Here is a 17,089-nt window from a genome sequence, read left to right on the forward strand (position 1 = left end):
TAAGAGGGTTTGACCTCTGTGCAACATCTGATGAGAGGATTTGGGGTTTTTTCCCCAAAATGAGGAGTGCGATGGCGGTTGAACTTTGGTTTCTTTCTCTCCCCTGGCATGAAATTTTCCAAACTGCTGCTGAAAGGTGGAGCAGCATTTGGAGCTCTCCTGAGGGATGGTTATTTCCATCCTGTCTCCAGCACGTTCCCCTGGGTGTGCTGTGTTTGATGAGGCAGCTGGCAGTGCTGCCGTGTCCCCGTGGGACCCTCTGCAGCCGAGTCCCCTCCTAGCACAGCGTGCCCTGGGCTGGCAGGGGGCTTTGGGGGCTCTCACCCCACACTGTGCCTGTGCCTGTGTGTTTGGGGTGTAGGGACTGCCCTGGTGAGCTGTGGGGCTCAGGGCAGGCGGAATGTGGTGTTGGTGAGAGCAGCTCTGCCCCTGCCATAAAACTCCATCCATGGGGGATGTGGGGCATTCAGGGTGGGGGCTGAGAGGACGGGGAGTGCTGGGAGGCAGGGTTGGTGCTTCTCCCAGAACCTGGCCCTGGGAAGGTGTCAGATTATGCTCTTTTCTGACCCAGAGATGGGGCAACTCAGAGGTGTTTTCAAAACTTTTATTCTATTTTTAACAATACAATAACAATATTCTACTTTAACAGTAGAATTTGTACTGATTTTCAGTACCAAGAAAATCTATAATTAAATGTTACTCCCCATCATCCTATATGCAGAAACTCAAGTTTGTAGTACAATTGTACTACCCCAGTATCCCCTAAAAATAAAATTACCAGCCTAAATAAATTCCCACATGAAGGGGAGTGATGTGCTTGGGGAGAAGCCTCCAAGCCCCAGGCCAGGGGAAGTGTTTGTGAGCCCAGGCTGTGGCAGGGCTGGGAGGACACCTCAGAGATGGGAGCACACCTCATCTGGCTGCTTGCTGGGGGAAGGACCCTCAGTGATGCCAGAGGGATGACAGGGACTGGATTTGGATTTTGGGCAGTGAAACTGTTGCCTTGTGCAGGCTGACCTAGAGCAGAGGCTAAAGAACAGAGCTGGACCTAGAACAGAGCTAAAGAATAAAGCAGGGATTTATTAAGAGGATCTCTTCAATGGTCCACCTTGGGCAGCACAAGAGCCCAGCCAGGGCTGCACCCAAGATGAACCAAAATGGTCCCAAAATGCACGAGCGCTCACGGGGTCTCTCACTGTGATCAGTTCTGCTCCATTTGCAGATTGGAGCTCATTGTCCCATTCCAGCTTTAGCCCATGCAGTCCCATCCTGCTTGTTTTGCTCTCTTCATTCTGCCATTGTTTATACTCTTGGGCCTGAGATTTGGATCATTTGTCCTTGGTCCCCAGCTAGAGCAGGAATTGTTTTGTCTCCCTGCTCTGGGCAGAGAGCTCATCATCCCCTAATATGAAACCCAGACCCACACACTAAAGCAGCACAGAATCTGGAAAATAGAAAAGCTAAAACCTGAGGCATCAAAACAGGCTGTGCAGGGCTGTGTGGTGGGGGAATAATGTTCCTGCTGTGCCCCCTGGGGACTCACTCCCTCCAGGTGTGTCCTGGGGAGGTTGGAGTGTCTTTGCTCCCCTTCAGGCAGAGAATGGGTCCAGGCTGGCAGGAGCTGGGCAGCCACAGAGGCAGTGCTGGCAGGACTTTCAGTGCCTGCACACCCTGGCATGAGGAGGGGAAGGCTGGGCAGGGATCCCCAGCCCTGAGCTCTCAATTTCTGGGGCTGTGGGCACAGAAGGCTTTGTGGGAACACGTGGGATGCTTGGCTGGAGGAGGCTGGAGATGCAGAGCTGGAACTCAGTTTGCTGTGGCTGCATCTTGTCAGTGTGGCTGCCATCCTCTTCCTAAGGCAGGAAAATGAGATTTGTTTTCCAACAGGGATGAAACCCCCATCCCCCTGGCCTCTGGTGCTGGGGGGACGGGGGGGGCTCCCAGGCCCAGGTGATCCTTGTGTGAGCCCGGCCCGCGGCGGGCGCCGCTTCAGCACCGCGAGCAGGGACAGCTCCGGGAGCCGGGGCGGGCCGGGCAGCCCTTCCCTTCCCTTCCCTTCCCTTCCCTTCCCTTCCCATCCCATCCCGCCTCAGCTGTGCCCAGTCAGACACAGCTCCTGGACTGGCACAGAGCGACCAGAGAACCACGAGGGGCTCAGGACCCTCCCCACTGCTCCCTTTCTTTGACACCAGCAGTGGAAGGGTTACCACGAAATCCTTCTGTGCAGAGCTTCTGGAATTCCAGATCCTCAGTGTGCTGGAGAGAAGCGCAGCAGGAATTGGAAATATTTGACCCCAGTAATGGGGTGGCATTGCTGGACATTATTTTGGACATGGTTCATGGAGCCTGGGGGGTGAGGGCAGCTCTGGGTGCTTCAGCCTTGGGGTCACACGAGGACACCACAGGGAGGGCAGGGATGCTGCTCCAGCCTTGTCTTGTCGAGGAAAGGGATGGACCTCTCCTGGTGGATCTCCTGGGGAGCAGCCAGCCCTCCTGCATGATGTGGAGGCTCCTTCCTCGCCCTCCCGCTGCTGTCCTGCCTCTCCCAGAGCTCACGGTGACATCCTGTGGTTTCTGTGTCCCTTGAGGAGCTGGCACGGGGCTGGCCATGGGGACAGCAGTCTGCTGTGACAGCTGGGCTGTGCTCCCCAGCTGCTCCCTTCACAACCCCTGATCCCTTCCTGATCGTCTGCGGAGCTGGGTCAGTTCAGCCAGGCAGCAGCAAAGCCGGTGAGGAAATGCCTGCCCAGGGAGCTGAATCGGCTCCCTGAAGCACCAAACGACCTTTAGACCAAAATTAAAGGAGAGAATGCAGTTCCCTGGTTTTCAGCTCATCTTCCTCAGCCAGTGCTGACCTGTTCCAGTGGCAGGGTGAGGAATCACCTCCTGCAGTGAGTGGCTGCAGTGCAGGCGCTGTGTGCACCTTGCCCTGCTCAGCTCCTTCCTCCCACACCTGTGGCTCCCCTTGGGGGTCCTGCGTGCTGACAGCTGGAGAAGGTCCCTTCCTCATCCTGGCAGCTGCATTTCCAGTTGGGAAAGGCAGCCTGGAGCATTAGGATTGCCTGAGTGTACCCAAACCAGGCTGTCAGCATGGCCTGGATCCCCAGCATGAGCCTCAGTTGTTTTCCAGCCTGATGGGACACACCCCTGTTAGACAGGAAATGACCTAGAGCCTCAGTGAAAAGCACTTTGTTTCTTTTGGGGCACTTTAATTGATTTGCACCCCTGCAGCAGTGCAGGAGCCCCTGGGGCATCACTGCAGCTGCAGCTGTCCCCGGGGCAGGGCAGCGCTTCAGTCACTCCTGCAGTGACACCGGGATGGCTGCCACCTCTCTACTGGAATTTCCTGTGCACGTACTCAGCCCCGTGCTCCTGGTACTCGTCCTTTGTCATCCACGTGTGCTGGAAGGACGTGAGCGAGGCTGCCATGGAGCCCCCGGCCCAGGCTGCCGTGCCCCTCCTGGGGTTCGCCAGCACCTCGATGTGGACACCCGCTCCTTGGAAAAGGAAGTTCAGCTCCAAGCACATCCTCTCAGGAAAGCCAGGAAACATGGAGGAGCCTCCTGAGAGCACGATGTTGCCCAGCACGTGTCTCCTGGCCTGCTTGGGCAGTGTCTGCAGGCTCTGCCCGGCCAGCTGGTGCAGGCCGGGGCAGCTGAGCTGCAGCAGCTCGGGCCGGAACAGCGGCTCCGGGCAGCAGAAGCGCTCCTTGCCCAGGGTGATCCAGCGCCCATCGGGGGTCTGGAACCTGGCTGGGGAATGGGAATCCTCCTGCTGGAGGTCTCCCTCGTAGTCCAAGGACACGTAGCAGCATTGCTCCTTCAGCTGGGTCAGCACCTTCTTCGTCAGGGCCTGCAGCGCCAAGGGCTCCTCGGGGCTCTGCAGCAGCAGCCGGTGCAGGTACCGGGACAGGTGGTCCCCGGCCACCCCCAGGCAGCGGGTGCCCTTCCTCAGGGTCTGGCCCCCCCAGACGGAGGTGACGTGGGACACCGCCGCTCCAGCCTCCACGGCCAGCCCGGTGACCCTGCCGTGGGCGCAGAGCGACAGGAAGCCGGTGTTGGCCAGGTGCAGGGCGGGCACGCCGAAGCTCTCGAACAGCACCTCGGCCGCCTTCGCCCTGTCGGTGGCGGGGCAGGACGGGGACTCGGCCAGGAGCACCGGGTGCTCCTCTGGGGACACTTTGAGGTAGCAGCAGAAGAGGTGGCTCCACAGGGCTCTCATGCCGTCCCAGTCCTCAACGAGGCCGTACTTGAGCGGGCAGCACCGCAGGGCTGCGGCCGAGCATCGCGGGCTCTCCGTGCCAGGGCAGGGCTGCCACGGGCTGCCCACGCTGCAGGGCTGCACCAGCACCGTCCTCAGCACGCACTGGGGCTGCTCCTGGCCCGCAAAGCCCCCCCGTGTGAAGCGGCTGCCGCTGTCTATGACCACGGCGGGCTTCAGCATGGCTGGCACTCCGCAGGGATGCCGGGCACGGAGGAAGAGCCTGCGGTGGGACAAGAGGGGTCTGGTGAGGGCAAACCAGGCTCAGGTGCCTGCTCTGCAAGAGGGGTGGCTCAGCCCCACTGGAGGACAGAAGTGCCTGCTCTGGAAGTGTCTGGGTATGTCCCTCCTGGCTCCTCGCTCCCTGTCTCACTGATCATCCCTCCTTGTCTCCAGAGGTTTTCTAACAGTGCAAGGACAGAGTTCAGGTGGTTTTAAGGAAGCAAGTGAACACTTGAGAGGAAGGTTGAGTGGTTGGACCAAATCCTGGGCTGTATCTGAAGGAGAGAAGCCAGTAGGTCGAAGATGACTCTTCTCATCTACTCTGCTCTTGTGAGACCCCATTTGGAATATTGTGCACAGCTCTGGTGTCTCCAGCATTAAGAAAGACATGGAACTGTTGGAGCAATTTCAGAGGAGGCCACAGAGTTTCTGAGGGCAGTGGAGCACCTCCCCTCTGGAGACAGGCTGAGAGAGCTGGGGCTCTTGAGGCTGGAGCAGAGAAGGTTGTGTGGAGACCTCCCAGCGCCTTCCCAGAGAGTGAAGGGGCTACAGGGAAGTGGGAGAGTGACCCTTTGTCAGGAACTCTGGTGACAGGACAAGGGGAATGGGATCAAACTGAAAGAGGGGAAATTTATGCTGGATATTAAATGCATGAGGTGGGCAGGCCCTGGCACAGGGTGCCCAGAGCAGCTGTGGCTGCCCCTGGATCCCTGGAAGTGACCAAGACCAGGTTGGATGGGGCTTGGAGTAGCCTGGGATAGTGGAATCTATCCCCCCCCCATGGCAGAGGGGGATTGGAACTGGATGATCTCTGAGGTCCATTCCAATCCCTTAACATCCTATAATTCTATAAATGCTGCTGCCAGCAGAGCCCATAGCACACGGAGAGGAGCTGAGAGGATCTGTGTTCCCAGCTGGCAGAGAAGGGCAGGAGTTTGGGGTGCCTCTGTGTGTCCAGGCCCTTCCCTGGCTCTCTGTGCCTCTCAGACCTTCTCCTGTGGCGTGGTGTGCCTCTTGGCACATTCTTTGGGCACTCTCCAGGCCAGGTGACCTCTTTGTTGTCCCCAAAGCTTTTCACATGCCCCTCTGGATGCACTTTTACACCCCCAGTGTAAGGACCTGTCAGAAATTCATCAGGGAATGTCTCATGGCAGCAGACAGGCTGGCACTGTTTCCCTGGGCAGAGAGGGCACAAAGCCAGCCCCTGCCTGGGCCTGCCAGTGGTGGAGGGTCCCTGCAGGAGCTGCCAGCACCCAGGGGGCCCCCACAGGCTCCCAGCCTTGTCCCCAGCCCTGCAGTGGGCAGAGCAGTGTGTGAGCAGGAGGCACAGGGGATGCTGTGCCAGCCCTGGGGCCCTCCCCGGGCTGGGGGCTGTCCCTGAGAGTGACCTTGACCTTGTGGCTTGTGTCCATCTGCCCTCCTCCACAGCTCCTGGAGCTGGCAGTGCTGGGCCAGGGCTGGCAGTGCTGGGGCAGCGGTGCCCATGGAACCATGGCTGCATTCCCTGTTGTGATCTCACAGCAACGCACCCCGAGGGTTCTCCTGCCCCACAGCCACACTTCTGCCACCAAGTGTCACTTGTGGTGATAATTAAAAGTTGATTGAAACCCACCCCGTTTGGTTTATTTAAGGGACAGCCCCTTCCAGGTGTGGCTCTGCTGCCCCTGCACAGAGGCAGATCTGACAGATCCTGTCCCCTCTCCTCCAGAGGTACGAGACAGCCTCGAAGATGGAGCAGTTCCTGACGCGGTTCCTGCTGCGGGAAACCATGCACCAGCTGCAGTCCCTGCAGGCGTCCCTCGAGTGCGCCGTGGACACCGTGGAGGAGCAGGCGGGACGGGAGAGGTACCGGGATGGGAGAGGAACCGGGACGGGAGAGGAACCGGGACGGGAGAGGAACTGGGACGGGAGAGGAACCGGGACGGGATGGGAGAGGAACCGGGATGGGAGAGGTACCGGGACAGGAGAGGAACCGGGTGGGATGGCAGTGGTACCAGGTGGCACATGCCCAGCCCCTGTCCCCAGCCCCCTCCTCACTGGGAGGGACAGCCAGGAGCCCTTTCCCAGCCCAGTGCTGAGCTGACACCTCTAGGAATGACTTCAACCCCTCCTTTTGCTTTTTTTTTTTTTGTTTAAATTCCAGAAAGGAGGTCAAGAAATCGGAGACTTCGGTTGGCCTGAGGTCAGGGAGGCGGTGTGGGCGCAGGGGACAGAAGAACATCTGCCTGTCCCCAACAGACCCCTACTCTGGGATGCTGACAACAGGTACCTGCTGTTCCTCAGCTTCTTGGCGTCCTGCTGGAGCCTGGAGGGGTGTGGGACCAGCACAGAATCACAGTAAGGTGGGAAAAGATCTCCAAGATCGGGTCCAGCCATTCCCCCAGCACTGCCAAGGCCACCACTAACCCGTGTCCCCAAGTGCCACATCTCCATCAGCTCAGGGCACTGTGGGCTCCTCCAGGATGGGGCCTGGAGCATCTTGCCCAGATGCCAGCTGGAACTTCTGTGAATGTTGTATCTCTTGGTCAATAGAAAAAAAAAAAATCAAGTTTTTTGGATTAAATCCAAGGTTTAGAAGATTTTGTGGGTTTTGGGTCTTGAGCAAGCTTTGACCGTGACAAAACTGAGCTTTTTCTGAGTGACACCTCTGTGCCCTTTGCCCTGCAGGTGTTTGTGTCGAGGACAACAGCCAGTGGATGGCTCAGATCAACAGGCTCCAGCAGCTCATCGAGAAGCTGGAGTGCCAGGTGTGTGCCCAGGGGGTGCTGGGGCTGCCCCACACCTGGGCACGGCCACGTCAGTGCGGGGACCCCCCTCCCATGCCAGCAGCCCCCTCTCCAGCCCTGGCATTGTCACAGAGCTGCACCGGCCCCAGCCCTGCATCCCCTTCCCCCAGCTCTGCTGACCCTGTCCTGGCTTCCCCTGGTGCTGAGGAGTCCATCAGGCCCCAGTGACCCCACAGGGGTGCAGGGCACAGCCCTGCCCTCCCCCAGGTGCCACAGGGAGTGTCCCTGGGGTGGCACCCAGCTGTCCCCGGGGTCGGTGCCACTCCTGCTGCAGAGCTCTCCTGGTGACTCTGGTTTTACCCAGTAGCTCTGGTTTATCCCAGTAACTCCGGGTTTTCCTGGTAACTCTGGTTTTACCCAGTAACTCTGGTTTTACCCAGTAACACTGTTTCTTCCCCGGTGCTAACGCAGAGCCCCCGCCTGGAGCCACTGAAGGAGGAAGCCATGTGCAAGGGACAGGATGCAGTAAGTCCCCATCCCTGTCTGTGTCCCCATTCCTGTCCCTGTCCCCGTGGTTTGCAGTGACTCCTTTCACACGCTGCCCAGCCTGGGAGCTCTGCTGTGACCCGCTGATGGAGCAGGCTGAGATCCAGGGCTGGGATCCAGGGCTGGGATCCAGGGCTGGGACCATCCAGGGGACAAATCCCTCGTGTCCCTGCCAGCCCCGGGCAGTGCCCACAGCCAACCCTCTGCTTGTGAGAGCCCAAACCCCGGGGTGCTCGGAGTGCCCGCAGAGCCAGGTGGGGGGTCCCCCGGCCCCTTTCCGTGGGGGATCAGCAGCAGGACCCCCACGGGGAATGGAGCCTCTCCTGCTGCTGTGCTCCCTGCCTGCCCAGCTGGGGAGAGGCCGCTTTGTGTCCCCGCTGTCCCCAGCGCGGAGATGGCACAGGGTCGGGGGGAGCAGGGCGGGCAGGAGGGGACAGTCGCTGACACCGTGCTGTCCCTCGGCAGCACATCCTGGTGGCCAAGAGGCAGATCTCGGTGGCCACGAGCAGCATCGAGGAGTTCCGGCAGGCGTTCCGCTCCTACACCGAGGGCACGGCCGGGCACAGCAGCTGCCTGCAGTGAGTGCAGTGCTTGCTTTGGGGCTGCTTTGGGGGGCGGATCCCCCAGAAATGCGGGTGTTAGCATCCTCGGGGGACACGAGGGTTTGTGTGATGTTTTGTGTGCTGGCCAGGGAAAGGCTGGGCTGGGACCTGGCACCCAGCACCATCCCATCTGCTGCAGGTATTCCCAGTAAGAACCAGTGCCTGGCGAGCAGTGGGAGGGTTTGTGCCAGCCTGTGGCGTGTTCCTGTGAGTGCATGCACGAGCTCCTCCAGCGCTGAAGGACTCAAAAGCAGTGGGAAGGTCAAGGGCAGGGCTCCTGCAGAGCTCTGGTTGATGGAGAGCCTGTGGGAAGATGCCCCTGGGTGAGGCCAAGGCTGCCCCAGAGCCCTGCTGTGCCTGCAGGGCCGTGGCAGTGCCAGCCTGGCCCTGATGGCACAGCTGCTCCCTCCGCTCTCCCACGGGACACTCCAGGCTGCCTCCAGCAGGGAATGTTCCTGCTGTTCCCGTTTCGAGTGTCCTTTCTCAGCTCTTCACTTTCAACAGCACAAATTCACATTTTCAGTCCAAACAAAAGGAAGATGCTCGCTGACACGTGTGGTGGAGAGAATGAGAGGCTTTTTCTTTGGAACTGATGGGCTTTTTTGTCATCAGGGCTATGTGTGGAGGCAGGGTGGTGTGTGGGCTGGCTCTCCATGTGAGCCAAAAGCTGGAGCCGAGCCCCGGACACTCCAGGGGCTGGGTCCCTGCAGGGGATGGCAGAGCCCCGTGTGGGAGCAGGGCACACAGCCCCAGAGCTGCTGGGTGACACACTGTGCTGTCCCCCCGGGGCTTGGCCCCTTCCAGCAGCTGCAGGAAAGGCTTGGCCTCAGCTGGAATTGCTGCTGCTGCAGCCCAGCACAGCTGCTTCCCCTGGCCCTGCACCCCCAGCACTGCAGTCACCCCGGGCTGCCTCCCCACCACCACCCCAGCCTCTCCTGGGCACCAGGGAATGTGGGAATTATCACTCTGGGGGCAGAGAGCTGGGGGTTTGTGCTGTGAGCTCAGCTCCTGCCCCTGTGCCTCAGTTTCCCCCCGTGTGAAGGGTGACACCCACCTACTCCAAGGGGCTGGCAGAGCTGTGTCAGTGCTGGGGAGGAGTGAGAAATAATAAAACACAGAACGTGCTGGCTCTTGGGCAGCAGCAAAGACCAGTGAGAGAGCTGTAAAGCTCTTCTGCCCCCTGGACACAGGAGCTGTGGAGCAGGATTTGTGTTTGGGACCCTCTGGAGCTGTGAATGCACCCAAACTGTGCCTTGGGAGCTGATGGGGAGGCTGATGTGCACAGCAGTGCCCTGCTGCCCCAGGCTGCTGGGGCACACGTGGCCGTGCCATGCCAGGCTTGTGCCAGGGCCGTCTGGGCAGCAGCAAAGACCAGTCCAGTGAGAGAGCTGTAAAGCTCTTCTGCCCCCTGGACACAGGAGCTGTGGAGCAGGATTTGTGTTTGGGACCCTCTGGAGCTGTGAATGCACCCAAACTGTGCCTTGGGAGCTGATGGGGAGGCTGATGTGCACAGCAGCGCCCTGCTGCCCCAGGCTGCTGGGGCACACGTGGCCGTGCCATGCCAGGCTTGTGCCAGGGCCGTGCCAGGGCCGTGCCAGGCTCATGCCAGCCTGCCCTGCCCGGCTGAGGGTCACTCTGTCCCCACAGTGTCTCTGCCTGCAAGCTGACGGACGAGGCCTGCTTCATCCTCTACGAGTTCTGGCAGGACGTGACCTCGTGGAGAAGGTGGGACAGTGCCCACGGTGGGGCTGGGGGGCTCAAAGGGGGTGCCCACTGCTCCCTTCCCTTGCCCAGCCTGTCCCCCTGCTCTGCCCTGTGTGCCCTGGGGCCACCTGCAGCTCACAGGGGTGAGCACCCCGATAAAGGGTTTGGGGAGCAGGGCAGGAGCAGGGGCTGGTGCTGGGGGTGCAGAAGCTGCCCTGTGCCTGTGGGTGGGCACAGGGCCCCGGCACCACATCCCCCTGACCCCATGCCCTGTTTGACAGCCACTTGCAGTCCAGCTGCAGCAAGACTTTCCAGCAGTCCATCCTCAGCTTGCTGGAGTCCCCGGAGCTGCTGACCACCATGCTCTTCCCAGGTGAGGCTGCCTCAGCCCTGCTCTGGGTGTGCTGCAGAGGGCAGGAGCAGGGCAGGAGCAGGCACTGTGGCTCCCTTCAGGGCAGAAAATCGGTTTGGGGTGACCTAAATGAGGTCAAACCTCAGGGTGAGACCCGTTGTCTCCAGCAGGTTTGGCTGTGTGAGCTGGGGTCTGTCCCCTGCCCAAGGGTGGGGACAGCCAGGAGCAGGGACAAGCAGATAAGTCCTGATGCCTCGTTTTGTGTTTCCCCTGAGCCCTGAACCTGCTCTGCAAAGCGCTGGTGCTCCCAGCTCAGTGCCAGGGGTTCCAGCCCAGCGCTGGGGCAGGGGCAGGGCACATTCCCAGGGTACCCATGGAAGTGGGACCAGCTGTGGGGACTGGGAACCAAATTCAGCCCCAGTTTGCTTTCAGGGATCACTTGTAAAATATTACTCCATAAAACATGGATTAATTTGGACTGAACCCTGCACTGCTGGTGCTGCTCCCGAGTTGCCAGTGCCACTGAGCACATTCCCAGTGCTCTCCTGCAGAAGTTGCCACAGTTCCAGGGGCTCACCCCTCTCCAGGCTCCCTGCCCGGGGTGGGGATGGGTGCTTTAGAGCCAGGGACCTGCAGGGTGAGGTCCCCCATCTCTGCCACCCCAAATCCCCGTTCCCAGTTTCACACTGCCCTCAGCTCCCTGCTTTCCCTCTCTTCCCAGCTTCCTGGTGGATCATGAACAACAACTGACTCGGGGCAGCTCTCCAGGACACCATCAGCATGCGGGAGGAGTGGAGTCCTGGGCACAGCCTTTGTCACCTTTGTCAACCTCCCTGTCCCTCCATTCCCTCCTATGGCCAGTGGGGGCTGCCTGCCCTCGGCCCTGCCAGTGTTTTGCTCCTTTGCTCTTTTCATGTTAATTTATTTATTTCTCCTGCTCCTAAGCCAGTGTCCGAGCTGCCTGGGGGGGCTGTGGGAGGGGTGGCCCCTGGGGGAGCACGGGGCTGGTGCTGCCCTCAGTCCCTCCTGCACTCAGCTCCTCTTCCTCCTGGCTGAGGCTGCCCAGGGATGGGCAGGGGGACACGGCCCTGGCCAGCTATGACATCCTGCCCAGGGAGCCAGGTGGCCTGATATGGATTGTCAAGAGTGTTTTGTAGGGAAAAAATACTTCATGAAGTAATTCTGGCAAGGTGTACCTGACCATGCCCTGCCACGCTGGCAGCATGTGGCTTTGAGGCTGGCTTTGTGCCCCAGCAGCTGTGCCCACGGCTGAAGCTGTCCCCAGCACATGCCAGTGCCAGGGAAGGCCAGAGGGGCTCCAGTCTCTGCTGCTTCCTCAGCTCCCATAACCCAGCCCTGGCACCGGGCAGTGCTGCCAGCAGCTGGAGCTGGGTCAGTGGGGAGGGGTCTGGGGTGGGGGCACTGAGTGAGGGGGGAAGGCTGGAGCAGATCCCACCTGCTCCAGGGTGGCACTGGAGATTTCCTTGGTGGTGCTGCAGCAGCAGATCCTCTGCTGAGCCGGGAAAAAATGCATTGCCACAGCCAGTGTGCAGGAGGGCACAGGGGGCAGGAGGGACACCAGCCACCCCCCTGGCCTGGAGAACACCATCCTTGTGCCCCTGCCTGTCCTCACAGCAGTGTGCCTGCACCCCCAGTCCTCACTCACCCAGGACCTGCTACCACCCCCAACCTCTTCTCCCACTCCCTGTGGGTGCTGCTCCAGCAGAACCATTGATTTGAGTGTTTCTGCCCCAGTCCCTGCTGCAGGCAGGAAAAGCTGTGCCTGAAGGGGCAGTGGGTGCAGCTCCCTCCTGGGGACCCCCACACACTGTGCTGGGTGGGTCTGACCCACGGGGGACAGCACAGGGGGGTCTCTGGCTTTTAGGGTACTTGTTTTGCTCCTGCAGGAGCTGCCTGGGTTTGGGGTGCCAGGGGCTGAGCTGGCTGGTGCCAGGAGCCACCTGCAGAGATCAGGGAAGCTCCTGCTTGGAAGGACAGCAGCCGCTGCTGCCAGCCCAGCTGGGCACTGCCAGACCCCAGCCCAGGGCAGGCTCAGCACCCAAAGCACAAATGCCCCTCCCAGGGATGGGGGCAGAGCCTGTCCCTGTTCCCACGGGGACACATCCCCATGCACCCCGTTGTCTCCCCGATTCAATCCCTGCTGCTGCTGCCCCTGGCCAAAGCCAGGATTTGCTGGGACCATGGGGCAGCAGTGGCTCAGCCCCGGGCAGGGGCAGCTGCAGGGCCACACTGCTGTCCCTGGGAGTGACAAACAGGGGATGCAGGGATGTGCTGGAGCCACAGCAGCACCATCAGGAAAGGACAGGCTGTGCCAGGGCACAGCCAGGGGGGTCAGAGAGGGGCAGCCACAGGGGCAGAGCTGCAGCAGGCACTGGTTTGGGATTCCTGAGCTGCCTCCCCAGCCCTGTGTGGGGTCCACCCCTCAGTTTTGGGTTTTTTCACCACTGGATTAATGTTTGCAGCAGCCTGGAGACCAAAATCCTCAGATGAAGCCAAGGTGTGGTCAGGGGGCATCCCTGGGGGGCACAGGGCTGGCAGTGGCAGCCAGCTGAGACAGCACCCTACAGGCTGCTCTGTGCTCACATAAAAAAAGATCATTTAAAAAAAGCTCAGAAACCAACACAATGAGCTACAGAAATCACTGAGGATAGGGCTGAACTCCAGCTCTGCCTGCACTTGCTCCCAGGCTTTGCCCACAGCATCACCACCACAGGGGAGGCAATTTTTGTCCCTAGAAGTCCCCTGGCCAAGGCCAAGGTGTGGCAGCGTTCCCCAAAAACCCCAAGAGCTGCCTGAGCACTGCTGAAAACCTCTGCCCCTTCCCAGAGAGAAGGGAGCTGGAGGATGAATATAGTCTTTTTATTGACTACTTTTGAGTAGAACAAACTAAATACATCTGTAACAGTTTGGGTTCCTTTATACAGGACATTAAATAAGTTATGCACAGGAATGAAGTAACAAATTTCTATTACAGAATTAAATGTCAAAAAAAAAAAATAGAAACCTTAACCCAATGTCTTCCCACACCCCAAGTTCACATTTATCATTCCATCTTTTAAAAAAACGACAAAAAAGAAAAGAAGCAATCATTCTAATCGTGACTGTTAGTATTTCATTCATTTACACTGGGGTTAATTTTAATACACAGCCATCAACGTTGCATGAGAATTATGGAAGACAATCTATTTACAAGCAGCTCCTTCCAGCCCTGCCCTGCTCCCCCTCCCCAGCCCAGCCTGGCACTGCCACCACACACCCACAGCGTGAGGCTGGGGCTGCAGGTGAGGAGAGGACACCACAGCCACGTGGGACTGACCTGAGGCTGTTCCACAAGTGTCCCTTAGGGCAGGAAGTCCCTTCCTGACAGCCCTAGGATGGGCTGCTGCAGGTCAGGGTGGCTCCAGTGCCACCCCACTGGGAGCTGCCTCAATGCCAGTGTGCTCCAGCATCAACTCCTGGGGACAGAGGAGAGACATCCCCAGGGCACTGGAGCTGTGGGATTCACCTCAACACCAGGAGACCTTGTGGCTTTTTAATAAAACCTTGCAGACCAGCTCCATCCCACAAGAGCAGCTTCCCAAGGGGCCAGGGCTGGAGCAGCAGGTTCCCTGCTCACCCTCATGACAACTCATTACAGCTCCATTGTCACCCTCCAATTGAAAAAGTGATCAAAAATGAATTGGGAATTACTTGCCTCATTGGGCTCCAGCCCAGCAGTGGCACACACAGTCCCAAACACGGCTCTGCTGAAGAGAAGGATTTCTAGAGCCCCTGTGGGAGTTGGGAGCAGCTCCTGGAGGGCATGTCCCCTCCCTGCCACGGGCTGTGCCACTGCCACCCTGTGTGACACTCCTGGCCAGCCCTGCTGCAGGGCTGTGCTGTCACAGGCCTGCACTGCCCTGGGTCCCCCAGTCCCTTTTTCCACCCCACAGCAGGGACTCTGTGATGAACAGAGCTCCCCAGGCTGGCCCCCTTCCCCAGGGACCTCGTGATCCTCTAGTTTTGGGATCCTCTGATCCTGGGGTTTCAGGACAATCTCTGAAGGTGGATGCACATCCCTGGGCATCTCTGAATGCAGCACTGCAGGAATCCCCTGGAGCAGGGGATAAAAATCCACAAAGGACAGATACCCAGTCCTGCCTTTCTTTTACCAGTGTGAGTGGAGAGCACAGGCTGTAAACAACCTCTCACATCAGTGAGGCTCCCTGGGCTCAAAAACAACAGCAGGAACTCACAAACCAGCAGCTTCCAGGCAGTGAAAAAACAAAACAAGGGCCCCCAGGTGGAAAGGGCACCTGCACCCAGCCCAGATCTGCTGTGCACGTGTTCCCCCAGCAGAGGCCCCACCCAGGAAACACCCAACTGTCTGTCTCACCACAGACCAGGATGAAACCCAGGCCATCCAGCAGCACCTCCCTGCCACTGCCTCTTGTTTTAGAGCAGACAAATCCCCTCCTCCCTCTCTGCAACCCTCAGCTGCCAGCCTGGAGGCAGGAGAAGTGGGCTCAGCTTTTGCCATTGCACAGAGGATGAGATGCTCCCGCTGGGAAACTGGCTCTGGTCTGTTCACAGCAACAACCGGCCCACACAGCCACCTGAGAGCAGGCCAGCTGGCTGGGAGCAGGGAATAAACACGGATATTATGGAGGAAAGGTGGCAGAAGGAGGCAGTGGTGGCTCTGACACCTTGGGAAGCGAGTCTGAGCATGCCACAAGGACAGGGCTCCGTGCTTGGGTACCACACTATCAGCATCTCCGGCGCGTGCCAGCGCTCTCCCCCAAGTCCAGTTCCCTCAAGCATGTGCCCAGTGTCCCCCAGGTCCTGACACCGCTCTGGTGTCCCCCTGAGAGGAGCAAGGAGGTGCTGCAGGCGAGGCTCACCCAAGTCCAAGAGCCACAAAGGAAAAGGCAGGATGAGAGGGCAAAGCCGGAGGGTCGGCGCTCCGATGTGTCAAATATGTCAAGTGATAACAGTTGCTGCAGGGGGTTTTTCAGCTTCAAAACCCCAGGAACTCATCCAGTGGAGTGAAGCCAGGCCTCCCTCCTAGAGTCCGTTCGTGTCTACGGCTGTCACGGACGCTGGCGTGGAGGAGCGCGAGGTGGTGGCCGAGGTCTTCTCCAGGGCTGGGCTGGGGATGCCATCGAGGCTCTTGGCTGCCGCTGCCACCCGGCCCGTGGGCAGGGCCAGGGGCTTGCTCTGGCCATGCAGGCCCTGCCCACAGATGCGGTGGTGCCTCTCCCAGTCCTTGTGCTGGCAGAAGGAGCCGCAGTACCGGGCGATGTTGCAGCCGCTGCATGTCTCGCTGGCCTTGCGGCCGCAGTTCCAGCAGCTCTGCAAGACCAAAGACACTGTGCTTGAAAGGGGTTCACAGGATCACAGAACCATGAGGCTGGAAGAGACCTCCACGATCATCGAGTCCAACCTATGCGCTAACACCCCAACTAGACTACAGCACCAAGTGCCATGTCCAGTGTTTTTGTAAACACATCCAGAGATGGTGACTCCACCAACTCCCTGGGAAGAGCATTCCAGTGCTCTATTATTTTTTCGGTGAAAATTTTTTTTCCTAGTATCCAACCTATACCTCCCCTGACATAGCTTGAGACTGTGTCCTCTGGTTCTGTCAGTGCTGCCCGGTGGAAGAGACCGACCCCCACCTGTCTAAACCTCCCTTCAAGAAGTTGTAGAGAGCAATAAGGTCACCTCTAAGCCTCCTCTTCTCCAGGCTAAACAACCCCAGTTCCTTCAAATGTTCCTAATAAGGCTTGTGTTCCAAGCCCCTCACCAGCCTTGGTGCTCCCCTCTGGATGTGCTCAAGCACCTCAACATCCTTCCTAAACTGAGGGGCCAGAACTGGACACAGTTTAGTTTCCCTGGGAGCTGCAGGATGGTGCTGACTCAGCTCTGGAGGGGACTGTTCATCCCCTCTGGCCCAGATTTGAGAATATGAAAATGAGCAATCCATTAATTCCTGCTATTTCCCAGCTCTTTGCCAACGGTTCTAACCCCCACTGCTGTTTGCCCACAGCTGCTGTCACACTGCTCCAGGCACATCCTCTCCCCTAGACCCACCCGAATGCAGAGAGGAAACAGCAGGCATGGACTGAAAAACACGCTGCAGATGCTCCTATTGGGCCTTTTTATTTCCTGTTTTAAGCAGCTCTATTTTGGTCTTGCTCCCAGCCAAGCGCTCTCTCTCCGCGGGGATCACGGCGCGCTGCACAGGCACCATTTGCTCCGCACCCTGCCTCGCTGCACAAGAGGCTGGAACAGGCCGATTTGGAAAAGCAATTGCTCTTTTGAAAGCCTCCCAGCCAGGTGGAAGCACTGCCAGAGCCTGAGCTTCAACGTGGAAGCGGAGCAAAGCCCCTCTGGCCGTCGGGAGAGGTGTCAGCTGGTGGCTCCCGCGTGCCACCGCTTCCCTGGGAGCGCGGGGCAAGGGGCCAGCCCGGAGCGAGGGCTGCAGCTGCTCTGGGGAGGGGAGGAACGGGGGAGCAGCTTCCCTGCAGCTGGGCCAGGGCGTAGCAAACACGCACTGAGGAGGGAAGCTCAGCTGTGGGAACGCAGCTTCTGTCAGAGCTGGCCTTTGTGGGGACACGGCTGCTGTGACCACCATCAAAGAGCTGTGGGAGGGGGGTGCTGGGAGGTGCTGGGCT

At 59.2% G+C, this 17,089-nt stretch overlaps 2 protein-coding genes across 7 annotated transcripts in view; one reads left to right on the forward strand and one right to left on the reverse strand.

Annotated features, from left to right (window-relative positions):
• The window catches only part of NECAB3 (N-terminal EF-hand calcium binding protein 3), a 29,905-nt gene extending 18,653 nt beyond the window's left edge, over positions 1–11,252 (forward strand). The window contains exons 6-13 of the mRNA XM_041419300.1: positions 6,191–6,327; positions 6,626–6,747; positions 7,150–7,229; positions 7,680–7,733; positions 8,220–8,332; positions 10,004–10,081; positions 10,342–10,433; positions 11,134–11,252. Of these exons, the coding sequence (XP_041275234.1) occupies positions 6,191–6,327; positions 6,626–6,747; positions 7,150–7,229; positions 7,680–7,733; positions 8,220–8,332; positions 10,004–10,081; positions 10,342–10,433; positions 11,134–11,162 (705 nt within the window). The 3' untranslated portion in view covers positions 11,163–11,252. The remainder of the gene's footprint in view (positions 1–6,190; positions 6,328–6,625; positions 6,748–7,149; positions 7,230–7,679; positions 7,734–8,219; positions 8,333–10,003; positions 10,082–10,341; positions 10,434–11,133) is intronic.
• Positions 11,253–13,278: 2,026 nt separating this feature from the next.
• CBFA2T2 (CBFA2/RUNX1 partner transcriptional co-repressor 2) overlaps positions 13,279–17,089 on the reverse strand; it is a 58,754-nt gene continuing 54,943 nt past the window's right edge. For all 6 annotated transcript variants that reach the window (XM_041419152.1, XM_041419150.1, XM_041419151.1 and 3 more), the window contains one exon: positions 13,279–15,764. In XM_041419152.1, coding sequence (XP_041275086.1) covers positions 15,477–15,764 — 288 coding nt within the window. In that variant the 3' untranslated portion in view covers positions 13,279–15,476. The remainder of the gene's footprint in view (positions 15,765–17,089) is intronic.

This window comes from Onychostruthus taczanowskii, unplaced genomic scaffold (genome assembly GCF_017590055.1).
Source record: "Onychostruthus taczanowskii isolate IOZ18803 unplaced genomic scaffold, ASM1759005v1 scaffold60, whole genome shotgun sequence".
NCBI lineage: Eukaryota > Metazoa > Chordata > Aves > Passeriformes > Passeridae > Onychostruthus > Onychostruthus taczanowskii.